Consider the following 21,849-nt stretch of genomic DNA (forward strand, 5'->3'; position numbering starts at 1 on the left):
AACATGAGACTCTCACTACACATACACCCATCCCCTGAGCTGCCTTGTCCTTCCTGGTCCCCTTCCTGGTCCTTCAAACATCGCCATTTGACTGACGTGCTTCAAACTCCTGACCATGATCCTCAATAAGGAATGCATTTTACATCACAACCAGCACACACACACAAAATCCAGACAGCTGTTGTGCAATCTGAATTTTTAATAAATTCACCACTAAGTAAGAGATAAGCGGTCAACAAATGCCAACAAGGATAGAATTTATTCAAGCTTTAAATAAAGTTGCTAGTGAGCCATGGGTTCTAATTTCTTTATTCTCCAGTTATAAATCTTTCACTACACTGAATGGCTTTAACTAAGTTACGTATTACACCCAAAATGATGGAGGGATATGTAGAAAATTAACATTCTGCAACTAAACCCCCTAAATCTTAGGTAAATTTCCTCTTCAGTTGCATGGTGCAGATTATTTATACCTACATTAACACATTTATTACAAATTCAAATTGCATGAATTATAGACACTACGTTCAATAGTTCCCTAAAGAAGATCAAATGCCCAGGTGCCCACAGTCGTCCCTCTTAACGGAGCTTCCACCAACTGGAGGGCCGCCGTCCCCTTCTTCCAGCTGACCTTTAGTTCTAAATTTATAAGTTCCGGAATCTCTGTAAACCTGGATTCAAGTACCAACTCTGCCCCTTAGTGCCTAGTAGAGATCAGGCATATTCCCTCACCTCCCCACATCTCATTTCTCCTCTGTGTACCGGGGCTCGCTGCATCTGCCTGGCAACGCTGCCTTGTGGCTGCTTCGGTACTTAGGAGCCAGTCAGCAAGCTGCTATGCGGTTTTAAAGGCCTTGACAGGCACCTTGGAGATACTGCAGGTTCGGTTCCAGACCACCGCAGTAAAGCGAATATCCCACTAGAGTCCCATGAATTTTTTGGCTTCCCAGAGCAAATTAGTTATGTTTATACTGCAGTCTGCAGTCTGTTGAGACAGCATTATGTCTAAGAAAAAAAGGTGCATATCTTAATTTAAAAACACTTTATAGCTAAAAAATGCCAACCATCGTCTGAGCCCTCAGCTAGTCGTACTCTTTTGCTGGTGGAGGGTCTGGCCTCGACTTTGACGGCTGCTGACTTTTCAGGATGGTTCGTGGTTGCTGAAGGCTGGGGCGGCTGCTGCAATTTCTTAAAATAAGACAACAATGAAGTCTGCCACGTCCACTGACTCTTCCTTTCACGATTTCTCTGCAGGATGCGGTGCTGTCTGATACCATTTTACTCACAGTGGAACTTGTTTCAAAATCGGAGTCAGTCCTCACACACCCTGCCGCTGCTCTATCAACTAGGTTTACATCATATTCTAAAGACTTTGGTGTCATTTCACCCATCTGCACAGCCTCTTCAGCAGGCGGAGATTCCATCTCAAGAAACCACTTCCTTTGCGCACCCGTAAGCAGCAGCTCCTCGTCCGTTAATGTTTTACTGCAAGATGGCAGCAATTCAGTCCCATCTTCAGGCTCCACTTCTAGTTCTAGCTCTCTTGCTGTTTCCACCACATCTGCGGTTCCTTCCTCTACTGAGGTCTTGAACCCCTTGAAGTCATCCATGAGGGTTGCAATCAACTTCTTCCAAACTCTGTTAATGTTGGTATTTTGACCATTTCCTATGAATCACAAATGTTCTTAATGGCATCCAGAACGGTAAATCCTTTCCAGAAGGTTTTCAATTGACTCTGCCCTGATCCATCAGAGGAATCACCATCTGTGACAGTTGTAGCCTTACAAAATGCACTCTTTAAATAATAAGATTTAAAAGTTGGAATTCCTCCTTGATCCATGGGCTGCAGAAAGGATATAGTGTTAGCAACATGGAAACAAGATTAATCTCATCGTATACCTCCATCAGAGCTCTTGGGTGACCAGGGACATTGTCAATGAGCAGTAGCATTTTGAAAGGAATCTTTCTGAGCAGTAGGTCTCAAGAGTAGGCTTAAAATATTCAGTAAACCATGTTATACACAAACGCACTGTCATTCAGGCTTTGTTGTCCCATTTACAGAGCACAGGCAGAGTAGTTTAGCATAATTCTTAAGGGCCCTAGGATTTTCAGAATGGTAAATGAGCACTGGCTTCAACTTAATGTCACCTGCTGCATTAGCCCCTAATGAAAGAGTCAGTCTGACCTTTGAAGCCAGGTACTGACGTCTCCTCTCTAGCTATGAGAGTCCTAGATAGCACCTTTTTCCAATAGAAGGCTGTTTCATCTACATTAAAAATCTGTTGTGTAGTGTAGCCGCCTTCACTGATTATCTTAGCTAGATCTTCGGGATAACTTGCTGCAGCTTCCGTATCAGCACTTGCTGCTTCACCTTGTACTTTTATGTTATGGTGATGGCTTCTCTCCTTCAACCTCATGAAGCAACAACCTCTGTCAGCTTCAAACTTTTCTTCTGTAGCTTCACCTGTCTCAGCCTTCATAGAATTAAAGAGAGGGAGTTGCTCTAGATTAGGCTTTGGCATAAGGGAACGTTGTGGCTGGTTTCGTCTTCTATCCAGCTCACTAAGATTTTCTCCATATTACCAATAAGGCTGTTTTGCTTTCTTATTTGTGTGTTCACTGGAGTAGCACTTTTACTTTCCTTCAAGAACTTTTCCTTTGCGTTTACAACCTGGCTAACTGTTTGGTGCAAGAGGCCTAGCTTTTAGCCTATCTCAGCTTTTGACACAGCTTCCTCACTAAGCTTAATCACGTCTAGCTTTTGAATTAAAGTGAGAGACATGCAACTCTTCCTTTCACTTGAACACTCAAGAGGCCACTGTAGGGTTACTAACTGGCCTAATTTCAATATTGCTGTGCCTCAGGGGACAGGGAGGCTGGAGGAGAGGGAGAGATGGGGGAACGGCTGGTTGGTGGAGTGGTGAGAACACACACAACATTTATTAAGTTCTGCCGTCTTATATGGGTGTGCTTTGTGACAACCCAAAACAATTACAATAGTAACAAAGATCACTAATCACAGATCACCATAACAAACATAACAATGGAAAAGTATGAAATACATTGAGAACTACCCAAACGTGACACAGAGATATGAAGTGAGCATGAAGTGAGCAAATGCTGTTGGAAAAACAGCACCAACAGACTTGCTCCATGGATGGTTGCCACAAAGCTTCCATTTGTAAAAAATACAGTACCTACAAAAGCATGGGAAGTTTGTACATAGGTATGCAGAGCTCAGAAGTGAATGGCTAAGTTCACAAACAGTACCAGTCTTCAGATTCTGGAAAGCAGAGGTAACACTTTCTCCTCTCCCACCTGCCAAAATATACACAACTTTCTAGCTTAGATCCCAACACCGCCCTCAAATGTCCCTTCCTGACCAGAGCTTGAGGTCCCAAAGGCAGCCTCATGCCACAAGTCCCCACCTGGCGACCCCGAGAGGAAGGACATCAGGCGATGATGCTAGGAGCGCCAGGCAAGAGGCTCTGGGCCCCCCCCACAGACCACATGCCAAGTACAAAGGGAAAGGGCACCTGCACAACGGAGACACCTGGTGGACGTCCCCTTAGCCAAGTGATGGAACTCAGCGCCGGCAGCACGGAACATGTCAACATCACAGGTCTGATACGACCCACGGGAACACAGAACGGCACCTGTGCAGAATTCTTGCCTAAAACGTTTGACCTGAATCAGATCCTGTCCAGACTGTGGGGCACTCTACATGACAACAACCCCAGATTCTTCAAAAACGTGCGAGTCATCAAGGATAACGGTGGAGGAACCGTTCTGGAAACTACAGAGACCAACTAGGCACGACAAACTGAATGCGACGCAAGACCCCTGTTTGGTGTCTGTGTTTAAAGAAAAGCCACAAAGGTCACCTGGAGACCACTGGGACCGCATCTGAGATGGTATCCCGTACAGGGATCTGTACACAGCCCAGTGTACAATGCCTGGGCTGTGCCAGCAGGACGTGGTTACGCAGGAAGAGGTCCCCGTTTTAAAAATGCACGTGCTGCAAGCACCCAGAGGCCAGTGTCACGAAGTGTACACGCGGGTTAAATGGTTAGTGAAGCAACGTCTGCACAACGATGGCGTGAAGGCACAGGGCACTTACACTAGTCTTCCTGCCTTTCTGCTAGTCTTAAACCTCTCAAAATAAAAGAAAGGGGGGCAGATTACGAGGCTCTCTCTCGCACCCCCTCGCCACTCTGGCTTCACTTTTAAGTAGACAGGGAGGACTTCACTCACCATGCACGGTTTTCCTGTAAAGGTCTCACGGAACAAGGACTCAAACCAGCGAGGCTGAGCGGCCCCCGTCACTTCAATCGCTCCATGCCAACTTCCCTCAAATGCCCAGCACAGCCAGGCTGGCCTGATTCTGCCATGAGAAGTCCGGAGGAAAGCAGACTTCCCTCTCTGTCTCCTCAGCTGGGCAGGCTCCTTGGCCCTTCGGCAAGCTTGGGGAAAACAAACCCTCATTTAAAGGGCCCGCCAGGTCAGCTTTAAACACGAACTAATTAAATCAGATACTCTCCGAGGGGATGCTGGAATCACTACTTTAAAAGCGCCACAGTCTACAGCCCAAGCGGGTACCACGATCTACCTATTAGTCTTCCTGAAGAGCACGTGCACGCACGTCATTAACCCCAGAGCCCGGTGGAAGATACTAATGGTCGGAGGGAGAGAGACCCTTCACTTCTCAGCTCAAGGACCAGGCACTTTCTCTCAACTACCAGGGAAAACACACAATACACACCAAATAAATTGGGTCCAAAATTTGGGACTAATTAGGTCAGAAATGCATATTCTGGTAGGAAGTTCTTTTTTTAAAATGTACAAAATGCAGATCTTCACATCTAAACATGGTCTGAAAGGCCTCGAGATTTGTTTTGCTCTGTAATTATTCACTGGGAATCTCTCCACTCGCCGGTTCCCAGGACTTAAGGGAACTCCTCAGGGACACAAACTGCTTTAGGGCAACGGGGGGAAGGGGCTGCGCCCTCCCGTGAGACCAACGGGGAAATGCCTGTCAGGAAAAGGGGTCCCCCTCCAGCGAGACCAACGGGGAAATGCCTGTCAGGAAAAGGGGTCCCCTTCCTGCGAGACCAATGGGGATTTTCTTGATTTGTTTTAAAATGAAAATATCAATAGAAAAGTGACAGCTAAAAGATATTCAAAGAAGTCTGTTTTACTAGACTTAAAAAAGGTGGGAAATAGGAAGTAAAAGAGGGGAATGAGGTCAAAAGGCAGGACCCCAAGTGACTAGAATTTCCTATGGCCAGAGAAACAGGAGGTCACACCAGCTCAGGACTCTCCCCATGTGCAGGCAGAACGCAGTGTCCAACAGGAGCTGCTCTACCTGAGTCGCTTCCGAAAGACCACTGGGCCGTGACCAGTTTGCAACAGGAGAAAGAGCGTGTAGAGGGACACGGGTACACAGCAGAGCGGCACATGGGCTTCTCCAACACACAGCTGCCCACCCTGCTCTAGGTCCTCCTACGGCCTTCCACGGTGCAGCCAGAGAACACGGTGGGGACCAAGAACTCATCCCTGCGCGCCACCTCGGGATGTGGAAACAAATGTCCCCCCGCGGCTCCCGCCAAGAGCCCACCCAGCTGACACCCCGTCCAGGGCCCGTGAGACCCCGAGCACAGAGCCCAGCCGAGCTCACCGGACCGCCGGCCTCACTGCAGAGCTGAGAGGCAGGCAATGGCAGTGTTTCTGCCACTACGTTTGGGGTCATTTGTTAGGCAGCTACAGAAAACCAACACACTACACCAGCTGTCTCACAAATAAAATGCAAGAACTGAGATCAACTTTACCGCAGAGTAGCTATAAACCCACTGAAACCAAAACTTCTGTAAGAGATCTAGACTCTCAACTCAGTTCTCCCTTTGGCAGAAACTGAGGCACCTTTCTCATTCCAGTTGATAGCAGACTTGGTGCAACACTGGAAACAATAGTCAATGGAATGAAAGTACTTTTATCGATCTTAGAAGAATGTAAGTTTTTTTTAAAACAAGTTAGGAGACGCTTTTGCTACCCTGCAGTACTAAAGAAAGCACCGCCGGGATCAATTCTCCCCTCTCGGCTTAGTGACGTGGGCAGTGGGCTCCTGGCCTCGGAACCGCACTGGCAGCTGGACATCACTCCCTGGATACACAAGAGCTGCTCCAGATACTCTTCCAAACGACTCAGAGTAACCGACACACGCCTCCACAGGATCAGAAGCCGTCTTCAGGCTCAATTCAGGCCCCAAGGTGGACCTAACAGACCCGCGGGCTCGCCACGATGCTGCAGCTGCTGCTCAGCGAAGCACGGCCTCACTTTGAAGCGCCATCTTTGGCACAGGCTGGTCATTAGCCAGGTAGCCTCCTTCTTAAATGAGCACCTTGCGTGAAGGAGCTCCAAGAGGGAGCTCTGACAAACCGAGCAGCTGCGGAAAGACGAAACAACTAGAATTTTACTAATAAATGCCCCTCGAGGGGCTTCCCTGGTGGCGCAGTGGTTGAGAGTCTGCCTGCCAATGCAGGAGACACGGCTTCGAGCCCTGGTCTGGGAAGATCCCACATGCCGCGGAGCAACTGGGTCCGTGAGCCACAATTACTGAGCCTGCGCGTCTGGAGCCTGTGCTCCGCAGCAAGAGAGGCCGCGATGGTGAGAGGCCCGCGCACCGCGATGAAGAGTGGCCCCCACTTGCCGCAACTGGAGAAAGCCCTCGCACAGAAACGAAGACCCAACACAGCCAGAAATATAAAAAATAAATAAATAAATAAATGAAAATTAAAAAAAAAAAAAAAATACCCCTCGAAAGCGACAAGCTAACCATTATCAACACAATAAACTGAAGTAAAGATGTCGCGGTGTCTCATCTTCTGCCTCTCAGATGATCACACAGACCGATTCCAAGGTCTACAGATTATCCTTTTCAAAGTCGCATTTTACAGAAGAAGAAACTGAGTCCCAAAGGGGCTACGGGTCCTTATCTGCCCCGAACGTTTCCAGACATCTTCTGGGGATCTGCCCTCATACAAACCCAATTCATGGACATCCAAATTGAGGTCTGACCCAAGAATGGAGACCAGCAGGGTGCCTACCTTCAAAGCCCTACAGAGCGTCCTGAATGCACGTGTCCTACATGCTGGCACCTCCTCAGCAGCTGGCCACAGCTGAGACCATCCTTCCTGCAAAAGGACAGTCCATTCCCATAAAGCACGTCTGAACGACACATCAGAACCCTGCAACATGAGCTAAAAAGATGGAGGCACAATTGTTCACACGGATAAAGTGAACATTAACGGATTAAACCTTACTGCTGTCCCGTCCATCTTGTTCATCCTTGGTCTCACGCATTCAACACAGATCTGACCTGAGTGCCTATGCATGCCAGCACTGGGACCCACGTGTATTCACAGTGCCCTCGAGGTTCCCAGGCCAGGGGGCTGGGTGAGGAGGGAGAAGCTTCACTGAAGACTGCAACCCTGGCTTTGCAGGACGCAGACGTGTGCCCAGCCCAACACCCAGCCTCTAGCCGAGCCCCTTCCTGGAGGCTCTGAAGAGTCAGACACAAAGTGACGAGACATGCTTCCAATTCCTCCAAGAGAGCCGTCCTCCCGTTTCACCCCACAGTTCTCCTGCCTCCCACCCTCCACCACCCAACAGCGGAGGGGGGCTTTCTCAAAAGGACCCTTTGGAAAAGCAGCCCCAGGTCCATGTTACTTCCTGTCATTACTGCTGACAGGCAGGAAGAATGACGGCTGCCTGGGAAGCTGTACTGAACCTCAGCGCACGAGAGACGAGGCGCCGCCCTCGCAGCGGGGACGGACGTGGGCCGAGCTGCTGCACCCCGTCTCAGCCTCGTTCCTCCGCCTCCTCCAGCCCGGGTCAGGGACACAGCTCACTGGCCTTACCCAGCCTGCCTGGGACCAGCGTGGGGCTTTAGCCTCATCAATACGACAAGTGAGAGGAGCTTAAACTATCCGAGCCGCCTCCACTTTTCCCATTTCACCCTTAATTCCGCCTTGCTCTGCTCCTGAACCTCTTCGGGAAGCTTCTCAAGGGGCGTCACTGTTCAGGAGGCCTCTGATGAGCGGGACGGCGGGCTGCTCCACCTTCACGAGCTGTGGACATGGGCAGGCACCCTACGCGCCAGCGCCTTAGTTCCCTAGGCACGGCGCGGGCAGAACGATCCACCCTGCGAGAGCTGCTTGAAGACTGAGCGAGCTGGCCCGCGTCTGCGGGGCAGGGCCCAGGACGCAGTGGGCACGCAGGGGCCGCCGCTCATTCTCGCCACCTCTCGGGCTCCTCTAAGAGCACCGCCACCAGGGGAGGCCCAGTGCAAGCTGGAACTGCAGAGCTCGTCGTGCAAAGATTCTTGAGAACTTCAGAGGGGGGCAGCAGAGCATTAAACCAAGCGCGGGGCCCCGCGTGATGACTCGGCAGCATGCCCGCGAGGCCAGCCCTGCCGCCAGCCAAGCTCCCCGAGAACCCCCGCTAGGCGTCAGGCTAACAGGACTGCCCTGCGATCCTCAGTTCACCTAGTCCAGCCCGGGCACAGCATGCCCGGCGGAACGCAAACCCTGGCTCGCACGCGCTGGGCTGTGACAGAGACCTTCTCGTCACCTCAAGTCTCCGTCTCCTCGACTGCAAAATGGGGAAAGCACCACCTCCTCTGCAGGACACCTGGGGGGATCAGACGATACAGCACATATGAAATGCCTAGGCACCTACTCTGTACCTGACGAATGTTAACCCCATTTAATTCCAAGCTGACTGTCCTCCCCCAGCCTCTCCAGCGATCTAGACTCACGCGGTCCAACGTGGGGCCACTTGCCTTGTGAGCTGCTCAGCGCTTCCAATGTAGCTGATGCAGAGTGAGAGGTGCTGCGAGTGTGAGAAACACACACCAGATTTTAAAGACTTAATGTGAAAAGACAAAGTAACGTCAATAATATTTTTATGTTAACTACACATTGAAATAAGAACATTACAGGTACATTGGGTTAAAGACAATGTATTATTAAAATTAACTTCATGTTTCTTTTCACTTTTTTTTAATGTAGTTACTAGGAAATTTTAAAAACACAAATGTGGCTCACATTATATTTCTATTGGATGGTGCTGATCTAGACAATGAGACACCCAAAGACCTGAAGGGAAGTCTAGTTCTCCACAGTGGAAAGCAGCCTGGATGCAGAAGGGACGAACCACTCGCCCACAGGACAGCTGGCCAGGCTCTCCAATGGAACACAGAGGGTGAACGCGGACACTGTCTTCCAGGAAAAATTAAATAGAATCATAATATCAGAGTAGAATTTGACTTTCTCTGCTTATAAGTACCTACAAGATATTCAGAGAATAGTTATTCATCTCCTAAATGACTTTTTAATCACTTACTGTCTCTCAACTTCTTTAAACGGCAAGTTCTGGCAAAAACATGAATAAATTGACTTCAAGAATTGACTGAGTCGGTCAATAAATACTACATCATTACCTACCACTTCCAGCCCACCATGGAGTCAGGAGCACAGGTGACTAGCTAACACGACAGACTGCTGTGTGACCGCAAACACACCTTCAGTGCAAAGTTGTAGCAAACAGCTTAACCTGAATCTAGGTCGAAGGTAACACCTAGGTGGGGCATCTCATTCCCAGAGAAAGAACTATATACTTTTGTCTTTGTTTCAATTAACCCTGAAGCCTACATTAACAAGTTTCAAGTTTTCACATGAGCATGTCTTAGTTATTCCAATAGTATTTTTAAATATTCTTTTGGACAAAATCTCAATCATAACCTTGTTAAAAATCTAGAAGAGAACTGAGCAGGAGGACAAAGAAGTTTAACAAAAGAATTTGTCCGTCGGAAATACACAAAGAAGACGAACGTTTTAGAAAGATGTAAGGCGATTTCTTTCCCTAACTCATCAGCCCATCAGCCTAGCTGATTACAGCACTGGGGAGCCCACCTAATACCTTTCCCTTCTCTCCCGACTTTAAAGACAGAAAATGAAAACTTCATCACTCACACAGAGGGAAATCGGCACCTCTGCACACAGCCTCGAGCCGTGCTTCCAGCCAGAGTTCCCCCTTTACAGAGCGACCCCGGAACAGCCAGAGGCTACTTGTCAGAAAGCTGGAAGGAGCACTGCAAACGTCTACAGTTTTCAACTTTGATTTCCTAGTCTAGCAGCTCTCCTTTCACGTCCTCCTCTGCGAGTCCAATGGAGGAAACCTTGAGTGCGTCACATCTGCTTTCGTTTACCATTTACGCAGAAATGCGGGCACTGCAGATGATACAAGAAAGAAAAGCCAAAATGTTTACCCCAAGAGGTTTCCATTTCCCGAGGGAAAGAGAAGCAACTGATACAGGCAGTCACAGGACTGACTGCAAAGGCGTGCTCTCACACACTGCTACGGGCAAGGTAAAAGGATAAAAATGTCGCTGGAGACAATTTGGCAATAGTGCTTTGAATGTTTAAAAGCCCTACCTTTGACCTATGCACCGCCCTATCAGGGAATTTCTCCCTCAGAGATCATCAAAGATGAAGGATTCTGCACAGAAATGGCCATCACGCGGATCGCTGTTCACCACAATGAAAACTGAGAAACAGCCTCTACACCCAAAAATGGGGATTAGCACCACAGACGACGAAGAGGCCATTAAAAATAACTAGACAAATACTTAACACAAGAAAACAGTCCCTAGGTTAAGTTAAAGCATATTATAAAACATTTATACTATGATGTCATGGATATTTTAAAAGCATATTTACGTATGTGCAAAGGGGAGAAAAGACTGAAAAATATACACTAATTTTCACATTGGTTATCTCTAGATGGCATCATTATATAATTATTTTCTTCTCACATTTCTCCATTTCCTGAATTTTGTACAACTGAATATGGATTATGGGGTAAAGTTTTTTAAAAATACATACCAACGTTGTTCAAACTACAAGAAAACGGTAACAGTAACAGCCACTGTCTATGTAGCACCTAAAACACGTGAAGCACTGTTCTAAGTGTTATATGCTAATTCATTTAATCCTACCACAAATACGAAGGGCCTGCATCGCGGTGATGCCCCTTCTCCAGATGGCAGAGCTGGCAAGAGGCAGAGCGGGACAGAAACCCAGCGGGCTGCAGGCCAATGTGCTCACCAGCCCTCCGAAGCAGAAAGCTGATATTCGTGGGCAACTATCAGGAGGTGAGCAAGGCCCTGCAAGTACACAGGACACTTTTACTAAAGGTCCAGACCGCAGTGGGAGAGCACGCCCAGCTGGCCGTTCAGCGTCCGCCCCAGCACGACCTGCTCGTGGCTGCGCAGCACCTCGTACACAACTCCTGGGAAGTGAGACAAACTGGGTTTTCTGTGAAAAATTACTCTGAGGAGTGGCCAACTGCTGCTGATGGTGATACAGGTGGAGAGGCCTAAGAAAGTAATGACTCAGCTAACAGATATAAAGTTGTTAAAAACAGGTAAAAAATAAGATGGCATCCAAGTCAGCAAAGGCTCACATCTGTGATGTGAACAAGTCCACCATTCACCCTGCAAAACAAACACCAAAGTGCCACCAAAACAGTCTCATAGAGTGAAAGTCAGAACATTTCCTCCTAAACAGTCTCACGGTCAAGGCAACAGTTTTCTTTCACAGTTTTAAGCACTAATAAACGACTACAGCATTATTTCCCTTACATAGATCTGCCTGTTCCGGCTTACCTGTGGTCATTACAGACATACATTAGTTCGCAACTGTTGACGATTTACCTAATCACACAGATTAGTATAAAGTGAGTAATGCTGCATCCCAAACCGGACACCACCCGCTTCTCCAGGAAGGGTCCAGAAGCAAGGCTGCCTGCAGCAGTGGAAAAGCCCCTCACTCAGGGCCAAACACCAGCTCCGCGCCCCAGCTCCACACCACCAGCCCCCTCAGCGGGCTGCACGGCCCCGGCTGGCCTTTCTGCTTACTTCCAGCACAGAGACTCTCACATCCACCCCCGCTCCCCAGGACCTGCTGAGCGCACAACCTCTGGAGATGGGTCCACACATCAGTATTCCTTAAAAAGCCCAACAGCAGCCCTGTGGCTAACGTTCACGCAGTTAACAGTGAGAACTGATGAGTTAGGCTGCGTCTCCTTCCTGTAAAACAAGGACTGTAATAACTCAAAAGATGAAGGAGCAAACTAAGACAACACGTGGCAGTCCTTTAGAAAGTGTTACAAATAACCAAAAACAGCACGCTATTGAGAACTGAAATCAGGGGTCAGATGGAAACTCTGGAAAACTATACAAAGACAAGACTTGGTCAGCATGAGCAACTTTCTCTCTCACACACAACGTTGCCTGCACGTCCAGGACAAGTTCTGTCCTTGCTACACGTGCTAGGCAAACGAGGGTTTCCAAACACAATATTCCCAAGCTGGAGAGAATCACGGTGCCTGGCTCCTTGTATCAGTAAACTTAACTTTCCAGATAAGTTCCAACTTTATTTATCGAGACATACATAGTCCTAAACACGGTCATCTTACATCCTTATTACACCATTAGGAACATGAGAAAAAACCTAAATTCTTATCAAATTCCATACTATTTAAGGAAACAAAAAAGTCAAACAAGATGCTTGCTGGGAAGCAAACATTATATGAAAGATGAAAAGATCATCCAAGTTATATGTGCTGTTTTCCTAAACACAGTTTTCCAATTTTTAAGTTTTTTTAAATTTTCCAAATTTAAAAATGTTTTCCAACTTAAAACCTAAATTGCTTCTCAAAGTTTAACAATAAATACAAACTGTACAATATTCCTTTAAAATTAAAATGCCTTTCATAATCAGAACAACTCATTAGGGGAATAATACTTGATTTTCCACAGCGAGTTAAGGTGTGTATGCATTAAAATAACTGATAAAGTAATTATGATGTTCAGTTCCTCTCTTCCTTTAAGAAATCTTAAGACAGTTTTTTTTAAATAAATTTATTTATTTATCTATTTATTTTCGGCTGCATTGGGTCTTTGTTGCTGTGCGCGGGCTTTCTCTAGCTGCGGCGAGCGGGGGCTACTCTTCGTTGCAGTGCACGGGCTTCTCATTGCGGTGGCTTCTCGTTGCGGAGCACGGGCTCTAGAGCACAGGCTCAGTAGTTGTGGCGCACAGGCTTAGCTGCTCCGTGGCATGTGGGATCTTCCCGGACCAGGGCTCGAACCCGTGTCCCCTGCACTGGCAGGCAGATTTTAACCACTGCGCCACCAGGGAAGTCCCCTTAAGACAGTTTATAATGGTGGTAGACAAAAAAATACATATACCAAAGACAGGCAGTCTGTTACAAACACAATGCAGTCTAAACTAAGCCCTGGAAAAAGCTACCTTGACACTTATATAGAACAAAAGCTAATCTAGAATTCAAGCTATCAATTTTGAGTTTCATGTTTGTAATTTCAAAAGCTTTCCTGTCGGGGGCTTCCCTGGTGGCGCAGTGGTTAGGAATCCTCCTGCCAATGCAGGAAACACGGGTTCAAGCCCTGGTCCGGGAAGATCCCACATGCCACGGAGCAACTAAGCCCGTGCACCACAACTACTGAGCCCGTGTGCCACAACTACTGGAGCCCGCAAGCCCAGAGCCCGTGCTCTGCAACAAGAGAAGCCACCGCAATGAGAAGCCCATACACTGCAACGAACAGTAGCCCCCACTCGCTGCAACTAGAGAAAGCCCGCGCACAGCAACGAAGACCCAATGCAGCCAAAGATAAATAAATAAATAAATATTAAAAAAAAAAAAAGCTTTCCTGTCAGTCTCTTGTCTTCCAGCATTTTGTGAAAATGAAGTGTGTAGAGCTACAAAGTGTTTCAAAAGAGCAAAGTCCTTCTCTCCTCACTCCCTTTCCATGTATTTTTCTTTAAAAACACTGGGAAACCACCCGCCACACTGTGTTCCATGTGTGAGGCTGTCTTTCAGCGAACAGGCCTGTCCCTTCACATCACAGATTACAAGTCTGGAAGCCCAAGTTGAGTCCATACCGTACAGAGCTCCTTTTTCACAGTGGCTAACCAATGTATGAGCTTTCCGACGTGCTTTTTTAAATTATTACCTCTGATTTCATTGAAAGTTTTAAAGTTTACCTTATAACTGAGCTTGAAAGAATGTTAACTAAACTTGCCTCTATTGTAAATTTATTGGAAGAGATATTTAAATAGCACAAAATAAGTCATACTTGATTTTTTTATATAAAAGGAAACCTTTACTACCAACTACAACTGCCAGGTCATCAGTCAATCACAAATATTTACTGAAGGGCTGCTATATGCCAAGCACTGTTCTAGATGCTTAGGATGTGTTAGTGAACAAAGTCTCTTCTAGAACATCTTTAAATAAACTCAATTTTAAAAAATAGCAGCTATATAAAATTTCAACAGCAACCTTTGGAAAACTAAGGATGAGATGTTTTGCGTTTTTTTACCTTCAACTTTCTTTAAAACAATACCTTCTTAGAAAAATCCTACACTTAAGTGTCAGATTATAATCAATGTGCAAAGTCAGTTTCAAATTTAGTCTAATGAGAAACAAAACTCAATAGTTTGAAGGGGATAATAAAATTCCTCAACAAAGGTCAAAATAAGCAAAAACTGTTACAAGCATTTATTATCACAGCCTAACAGGGAAACTCAACGATAAAAGGACAAAGCCCACCCAGCAGAGGAAAAGACCTTTCTGAAACAATGTCTCTCCCACGCCTAAACAGCAACCATCTCCACTTTGGACTCTCCTCTGAGCATTTTCACTTACCTGTACATGATTTCCTCACAGACATCAAATGCTACCAACTTAGTGTTTCCAATCATACTTACAAAGACAGTAATTTACTCTGTATCAAACTTCAACCAAGAGGTAAGCTTTCCATATAGCCTTCCTCACAGATTTGATGACTTCTACATTTATTTCCCAAGAAACCTAAGAGACTGTTCTTTTAGGATGGGAAACTGCTATGGTTCTGTTGGAGATGCTTTCATATACTGTTACCTAGGAGCCTGGTATAATTCATCTCAGTACTCAGATAAGGAAACAAAGGCAGAGAGTGGTAAAGCCGCAGGTAGAAAAGGCAAGATTTAAACCCCCAACTGACTAGAACCTCATTAGTCTGTAATTTCCAAATAAAAAAGCAGCTAGATTTCTGATCTAAAGCCCTACCCCAGGATTAAGAAAAATCACACATGGTAACATAAGATGAAAAAGAAATTTCCAGAGAGCTGCTACTGAAAGACTGTATTTAGCACAGTGACAAAATCCTAAGCAACATGGAAATGACACCCACGCCCCAAGACATAGATTAACATGTCCCTAACCTAAACATCAATTATCAGAGTAAAAACCAGCTAAAGGGAGTGACACTTGGAGGACTGGGGGCCCATTTTATTTCTCCTGGCTCCGCCTGATCACCTGCTTAGGGTTCTGACGGCTGACCCAGACCTGGATGCGGGTCCCCCGAGAATTCCTAGGGCAGAGTTAAAGCTAAGGCAAGTACCAAGGAGTCAGAAAGCGCCCCTGCCCAACAAACGGCTGTCGAAAACGTGTTGTCACCTGCACCACGAGCTACTGGAACCACTTTTCCCCATTGCAGCGGGCAAAATGTGGGGCTCCTCCCTGCCCTGAGCCCGTAGTCGCCCCTGGGGGACCCGCGAGCCGGGCCCCGGGCGCCGTCGCTGCGGGCCGTTACCACGCCCGCCCGCCTCGCGCCCCAGCGCCCAGCCGGCCCCGGCGCCCCCGCCACTCACCTCCAGGCGCAGGGACGCCCCGCAGCCTCGCAGGAACTCGCGGATGTTGCTCAGGCACTCGCCCTCGCTCCGGGGCTCCGGGTAGACCTGCAACACAGAGCACAGGCGCTGAGCGCCGCGGGCAGGCCGCGGATGCGCCCCGAGGGGGACGCGACGCGGCCCCGGCGGGCGTGCCGGCCGCGCGAGCCACCAGGGCGGGCTGCCCCGGCGGCCCGGAGCTAGCCCGGCCGCCCCCAGCGCCCGCCCGCTCGGCCACCGCCTCTCCTCACCCTTTTTCCTTCCTCCGGGCTGCACCAATCTCAGCCCCCTTCCCTCACCAGGAAGTGGAGCGGCGCCGGAAGTGACGTCTTCAGACCGCGCCCCAGCAGGCCCCGCCCGCGACCTTTTCCGGTCCTCCGCCGTGAGGGCGCGGCCTCCTCCCTCGGCAGCTGGTGCTGGCCCTCCGACGCGGCCCACCTGGCGCGGCCCACGCGCGGACTTCTCCTCCCCGCACCTGGCGCTCGCCCTCGGACGCGGCCTGCCTGGCCCGGCTCACGCGCGGACTCCCCATCCCCGCACCCGGCGCTCGCCCTCCGAAGCGGCCTCGCAGGCGCAGCCCGCCCCGCCCAGAGGGACCCGGGAAAGCTTGGCCTCCGCCGCTTGAAGCAACCACGAAGGGGCTGTGGAGAACCTGTTGTTTTCTCAGTTCTAACCCGCCCCCGGCTCAGGGAGAGTGGAGCTGGAATTTTAATACGATGACTTAAAACAATTAGCGACGTAAATTATGCCGGTTGGGATTAAAGTGCAGTGTTTTCTTTTACTACGTATAGACCATGTGCTTCATCAGTGATTGACCAAAATAGCCGGTCACTCGTCAGCGAAAAGTCAGCTGGGGAGAGATTGTGGCGAATGCAGCCTCCATCACAGGTGAAGAGCAGCGAGGGCTCCTGCAGACTGTCTGGTGCTTGGTCCGAGGCAGGGCTGTAAAGGCCACGGCCACACGTGTAAGAAGTTACTGACAGCCTCCCAGGGCAAGAAACAAAGGAAACCAGGGACGGCACCAGTTACACAGAACAATCAAGGGAGAAGCCTGAGATCTCGGAAGAGCTTTTTGTCGTTGTTCTGAATGGCATGTGAAGACTTTTTACACTAAAGTATCATGCAGAATTCTAGCATTTGGGGACGTTCAAGACATTTTTGTCCTTCTGTCCTCTAGGGGGAAATCACGACATTCTATCAGGCCTCTCTCAGGAGTACTGCAGTTTCATTGCAAAGTGGTCAGGTCTTCTAAAACTACAAAAGAAAACCAGGGTGTTGAGCAGTGCCAAGAGGGAGGAAGTGACACTTTTTTTACTCTACAGTTTAAAAATTCTTAGAAGTGCCAGCATATTTCCCTCCAAATACTGAACAGATTTGTTTTTTTCAGTGGAACTTGAGAGTAGAACAGCAAAACCAAAGCTGCCTTCTAGTCCATTTTACTCCTCCCTCACACTGTTTTTGCATACAAATACAGTCAATCCTCATTCACGGATTCTGTATTTGCAAATTCGCCTACTCGATAAAATTTATGTGTAACCCCAAAATCCGTATTTGCGGCACTTTCTCAGTCATTTATAGACATGTGCAAAGCAGCAAAAAATTTGAACTGCCTTATGCACACGTTCCCAGCTGAATTTGAACAAGGCCATGCTCTGCCATCTTCTTGTAGCTCATAATGTAAGCAAATGTCCTTTTCACTCCACTGGTGCCACATTTTTCACTTTTTTTTTTTTTTTTTTTTTTTTGCTTTTTCTTGGTGATTGCACTGTTTTAAATGGCCCCCAAGCGTAGTGCTAAAGCACTGTCTGGCATTCCTAAGCGCAAGAAGGTTGTAATGTGCCTTACAGAGAAAATACGTGTGTTAGATAAGCTTCACTCAGGCCTGAGTTATAGCGCTGTTGGCAGAGAATTCAATGTTAATGAGTCAACAATACGGTACATCCAGAAAAAGGAAGAGGATATTCGCAGATCTGTACGTGAAGCCGCTCCGGAAAGTGCTAAAGTAACCTCTATAGTGCGTGATGGAGCTATGGAAAAGATGGAAAAGCAACTAAATTTGTGGATTCATGAGATGACAAGCAATAAAAAGAGTGTAGTGGACAGCGTTGTTGTGAGGCTGAAAGCCAAAGAAATTTACGGTCATGTTACCCAGGGTCAAGAAAATGTTAAACCCTTCTCAGCTAGTGCAGGCTGGCTTGCACGATTCAAAAGGCGATACCACATGAAAAATGTTAAACTTGCAGGCAAGGTAGGTTCTACGGATCAGGAGGCTGCAGAAGAATTTAAAAAATACCTGCTAAGCATTATATATGAAAAGGGTTACATGGAAGAGCAGGTTTTCAATGCTGATGAAACTGGCTTATTTTACAAGAATGTTGGCAAACGAACCTATGTAATGCAAATGGCCTCCAAAACTCCTGGCTTTAAATCATTCAAAGACTGTGCAACCTTGCTATTATGTGCAAACGCCAAGGGTGACTTTAAGTGCAAACCCCTTATGGTACACAGAGCACAAAACCCACAAGCACTTAGAGGGAAAAACTTGAACCGTATGCCAGTCCACTGGAGATGGAACAAAAAAGCATGGATGGCGTCCAAAATATTCTGGGATTGGTTCCACAACTGCTTCATCCCAGAAGCTGAACGTTATCTCCATGGCAAAAACCTTGCCTTCAGGGTTTTATTAATTTTGGATAATGCCCCAGTTCATTGCCGTGAAGAACTCGAAAATGCCCACCCCGACATAGAAGTTCTCTTCATACCCCCAAACACAGCATCTCTTATCCAACCCCTCAGTCAGGGCGTGATAAAAGCTTTCAAGGCACACTACACCAGGGAGCTTTATAGCAAGGCTTTTGAGGCTCTCAGTGCCAATGAGGAGACCACCATGATGGACTACTGGAAGTCAGTCACCATACGCAATGTTATTGATTATATCAGCACAGCCTGGGACAGCGTCAAGCAGGCTACTATCAACAATTGTTGGGGAAATGTTTGGCCAGACTGTGTTAAAATTTTTGAAGGTTTTGAAGGTGTTACAGAAAATATAACAAGCAGTGTCAAAAACATAATGCATATTGCACAACAGATAAGTGGAGAAGGTTTCAGTGACATGAAGGAAGGCGATGTGGAGGAAATTTTGGCAGAAGCGGCAGTAGAACCCACCAACAAAGACCTGGACGAGATTGCAAAACAAGGCAATGGAGTTAGTGATGACGAGGATGGTGAAAGTCAGCCTGAGACTCCAAGAATCATCCCTCTCACAGCAGCCAAAATAGCAGAATGGAATTCTGCCTTGGAAAAAATTTTCAATGACATGGAAAAGTGTGACCCTGTGCCCGAACGCAGTCTCACATTTAAGCGCCTTACCTCCACCGCGTTCATCCCTTATGCCGAAACGCTTAAAGATTTGAGGCAAAAAGCCAAGCGGGTGAGGCTGAAGCAGTTTTTCAAGCCAGATTGGGAGGGCAAGTTGCTGACACCGTCACCCAACTGGGAAAACCAGACTCCTGAGGCAGAGCTGCCAGATCTCACAGGCCACCCTCCCTGACATCTTCCTTCCTGACTCTCCCTCTGTTCCGGTACGGCAAGCCGAGGTCACGAGGTTTAACCCCACCGTGCACTGCCCCATCACGTGTCCCGTGGCTCCATCAACAGTAAGGTGGTTTCCATAAATTTTAAATGTTTAATCTTTGGTTAATGCTTTTGGGGGGGCTTGCTTTCTTGCATTATGCTGTAGTATCCAATATACAGTGTGTATTTGCGTGTGTATGTGAGCAGTGAACATGTGTACTGTGTATGTGACTGAATGGAAGAGCCAAATTAGAACAGTCACACTATGGTAGACTACATTATGTAATGCTGTAATTGAGATGGTGTTTTATTATAAAGATATACTGCATGTAATTATTTGTAAATATATGTATATGTTAAATAAGCTATCTTTAAACAGGAATACACCTAAGAACAAGATTATGTATTGACTGGTTGACCAGATGTTGTGACCAGAGGTTCAAAGGAAACTAACCCTGTATTTCTCCATGAACAATGGTTCAGTAGTTGCTAATTCAGTGGTCATGGTGCCCTTGTAGAATGTAACTACCACAAATAATGGAATCGACTCTACGTTTAAAATTATTGATCCATAAGGATCTAATTGTTATGACTTCTCTTCTGAATTGAGTCAACACAGCTACTGTGAGTTCACAAACGATGGAAACATGTTACAGTTCTTGATAAAAATTATTAAATATAAAATGCAAATTTTATTTGGAAATATATATCTTCATGAGATGTATAGGGTTTTTTTTTAATTAGTTCATTTACCCACGGATAATCATCACTTACTGCTGGAAAGAGATATGGAGCAGCGCCAATTCTACTCTTATCTTGGGGTTTTTTTAATGCAAAAACTGAGAAACCTTGTTCATAAAAATAAGCACATGGAAATGGAAGGGGTTTTGTTAGGATGATTCTTTGAAGCCTTCTGAGTTACATAGCCGAAGTCCAGATATAATCTGTCATAAATAAAAACTTAAAATCATCAGCCAACAGCTTGACGGGAGTCTCCTTCAGTTTCTGTGAAAGCTAAGTACAACCCTGAGCTGCAACATGCAATCATCAGAGTCACTCCCCTCCCAGCACCGGGACCCTCTGTGACAGCTGGGAGGCCTTCCACCTGGCAGTGTGCACCTCGGGAAGACAACAAAGGGTGAGGTGGGAGAAGGCCATTGTGAAAGGGGAGGTGGGGCAGTTGGACCAGCGTGATGCTCTCCTTGCTCAGAGACAGCTGCTCTGGCTCCTTGGTTTTAGTTGAGCATGGATGCAAGCTGAGGACCTAGAAACGGAAATGGATTCCCTTAAAACTATCCTGAACTCCACCTAAAGCAACATACCTGTTTGGAGAACTGTAATGTAAAAGAGTCAAAACTTTATAGTAAGTAGTTCCTAACTGTAACACACATACTGACCTCGAGCAGGCCACTTGACCCCTCTATGTCTACACCTGTATCCCCAGTTTAAGCCTGACACATTCAGTGTTTGTCAACAGGGCTGTTGGGAGGGTCAGATGCAAAATAAATTGGTTCAACAATATTGGACCTAGACTCCTGCCAGATCGTGTGATGAGCACTGTGACTGCAAAGAAGGGGGGGCACAGCCCCTGCCCTCGGTGAGGAAGACCTGCTCACAGTGTGGCGAGTGCAGCCACACAGGTGTATGCTCAGGACCCTGGTGCCACAGACAGGGCAGGCCAGAGGCTTAGCCACCCCAAACGGTGACAACCGAGTTGGAGATGAAAGGGTGAAGAGGCAGATGAGACTGCATTGTCAAGGGTGTGACACTTGAAAAGTCCATCATGTTTTCAACAGTGGTGAATAATCAGGGCAACTGAGATCATGGGTGAAGCTGCAATGGAAAAAAATGCATTGGAGCGATGATGATACAAAAGGAGATATTTAAAAGCTCCCCCCCCCACCATATTTTGCTGAAGAAGCTGTGTGAATGGTAAGTGAGCACATGAAAAAGTGTTGAGCATCATTAGTCATCAGGGAAATGCAAATTAAAAGCACAGATAACACTACCCACCCACCAGAGCGGTGAGATGGAAAAGGCTGACAGTATCGAGCGTTGGCAAGGATGGGAAGCAACTGGAGCTCCCACGCGTGACCGGTGGGAGTGTCAGGTGGTGTGCTTGGGAAACCGGCAGCTCCTTGCAAAGTTAAACATACCTAAGCCCCAGCAATTCCTCCCCTAGGTGTTTACCCAAGAGGGATGAAAACATATGGCCACAAAAAGCCATGTTCAAGAAAGTTCACAGCAGCTTTATTTACAGTCACCAGAGCCTTCACAACCTGAAGGCCAGCTCCGCTCAGTGCATCTCCAGATGTGTTCAGAGAGGAGCTCTGGCCTCAGATGACCAACAGCTGCCCCATGCGCTTTCCAGAAATCCTCTCCCAAACTTGCCACGATAATAAACTCCAGGCCTTCCCGCCAAAAACTCTTAATCAGGCAGAGGCATAGACAGCCCCCAAACCATTGTGACTTTCCTTTGAAATAT

General features: G+C 47.3%; 1 protein-coding gene and 2 long non-coding RNA genes across 23 annotated transcripts in view; 1 reads left to right on the forward strand and 2 right to left on the reverse strand.

Annotated features, from left to right (window-relative positions):
• LOC309647523 overlaps window positions 1–21,849 on the forward strand; it is a 269,604-nt gene that overhangs the window by 243,111 nt on the left and 4,644 nt on the right. The window lies entirely within an intron of this gene.
• ARHGEF7 (Rho guanine nucleotide exchange factor 7) overlaps window positions 1–21,849 on the reverse strand; it is a 129,811-nt gene that overhangs the window by 85,148 nt on the left and 22,814 nt on the right. For 11 of the 21 annotated variants that reach the window (XR_014256103.1, XM_082434935.1, XM_082434916.1 and 8 more), the window contains exons 2-4: window positions 15,774–15,860; window positions 8,629–8,688; window positions 7,104–7,256 (exon numbers count right to left, since the gene is read on the reverse strand). Coding sequence is in view for 19 of the 21 variants with exons in the window: in XM_082434935.1 (XP_082291061.1) it covers window positions 7,104–7,256; window positions 8,629–8,688; window positions 15,774–15,860 (300 nt within the window). In the remaining 2 variants the exon portion in view is untranslated. Of the gene's footprint in view, window positions 1–7,103; window positions 7,257–8,628; window positions 8,689–15,773; window positions 15,861–16,042; window positions 16,125–21,849 lie in introns of those variants that run through there. The other 10 variants (XM_082434927.1, XM_082434918.1, XM_082434921.1 and 7 more) reach the window with 5 other exon arrangements.
• On the reverse strand, window positions 1,736–6,369 carry LOC309647525. The gene is made up of 3 exons (XR_014256143.1): window positions 5,366–6,369; window positions 4,255–4,463; window positions 1,736–1,843 (listed from the first exon to the last, which is right to left on the reverse strand). It is a non-coding gene; the product is annotated as an uncharacterized lncRNA (long non-coding RNA).

The sequence above is a fragment of the Balaenoptera physalus genome, assembly GCF_965194825.1.
Source record: "Balaenoptera physalus genome assembly, chromosome: 18".
Classification (NCBI taxonomy): domain Eukaryota; kingdom Metazoa; phylum Chordata; class Mammalia; order Artiodactyla; family Balaenopteridae; genus Balaenoptera; species Balaenoptera physalus.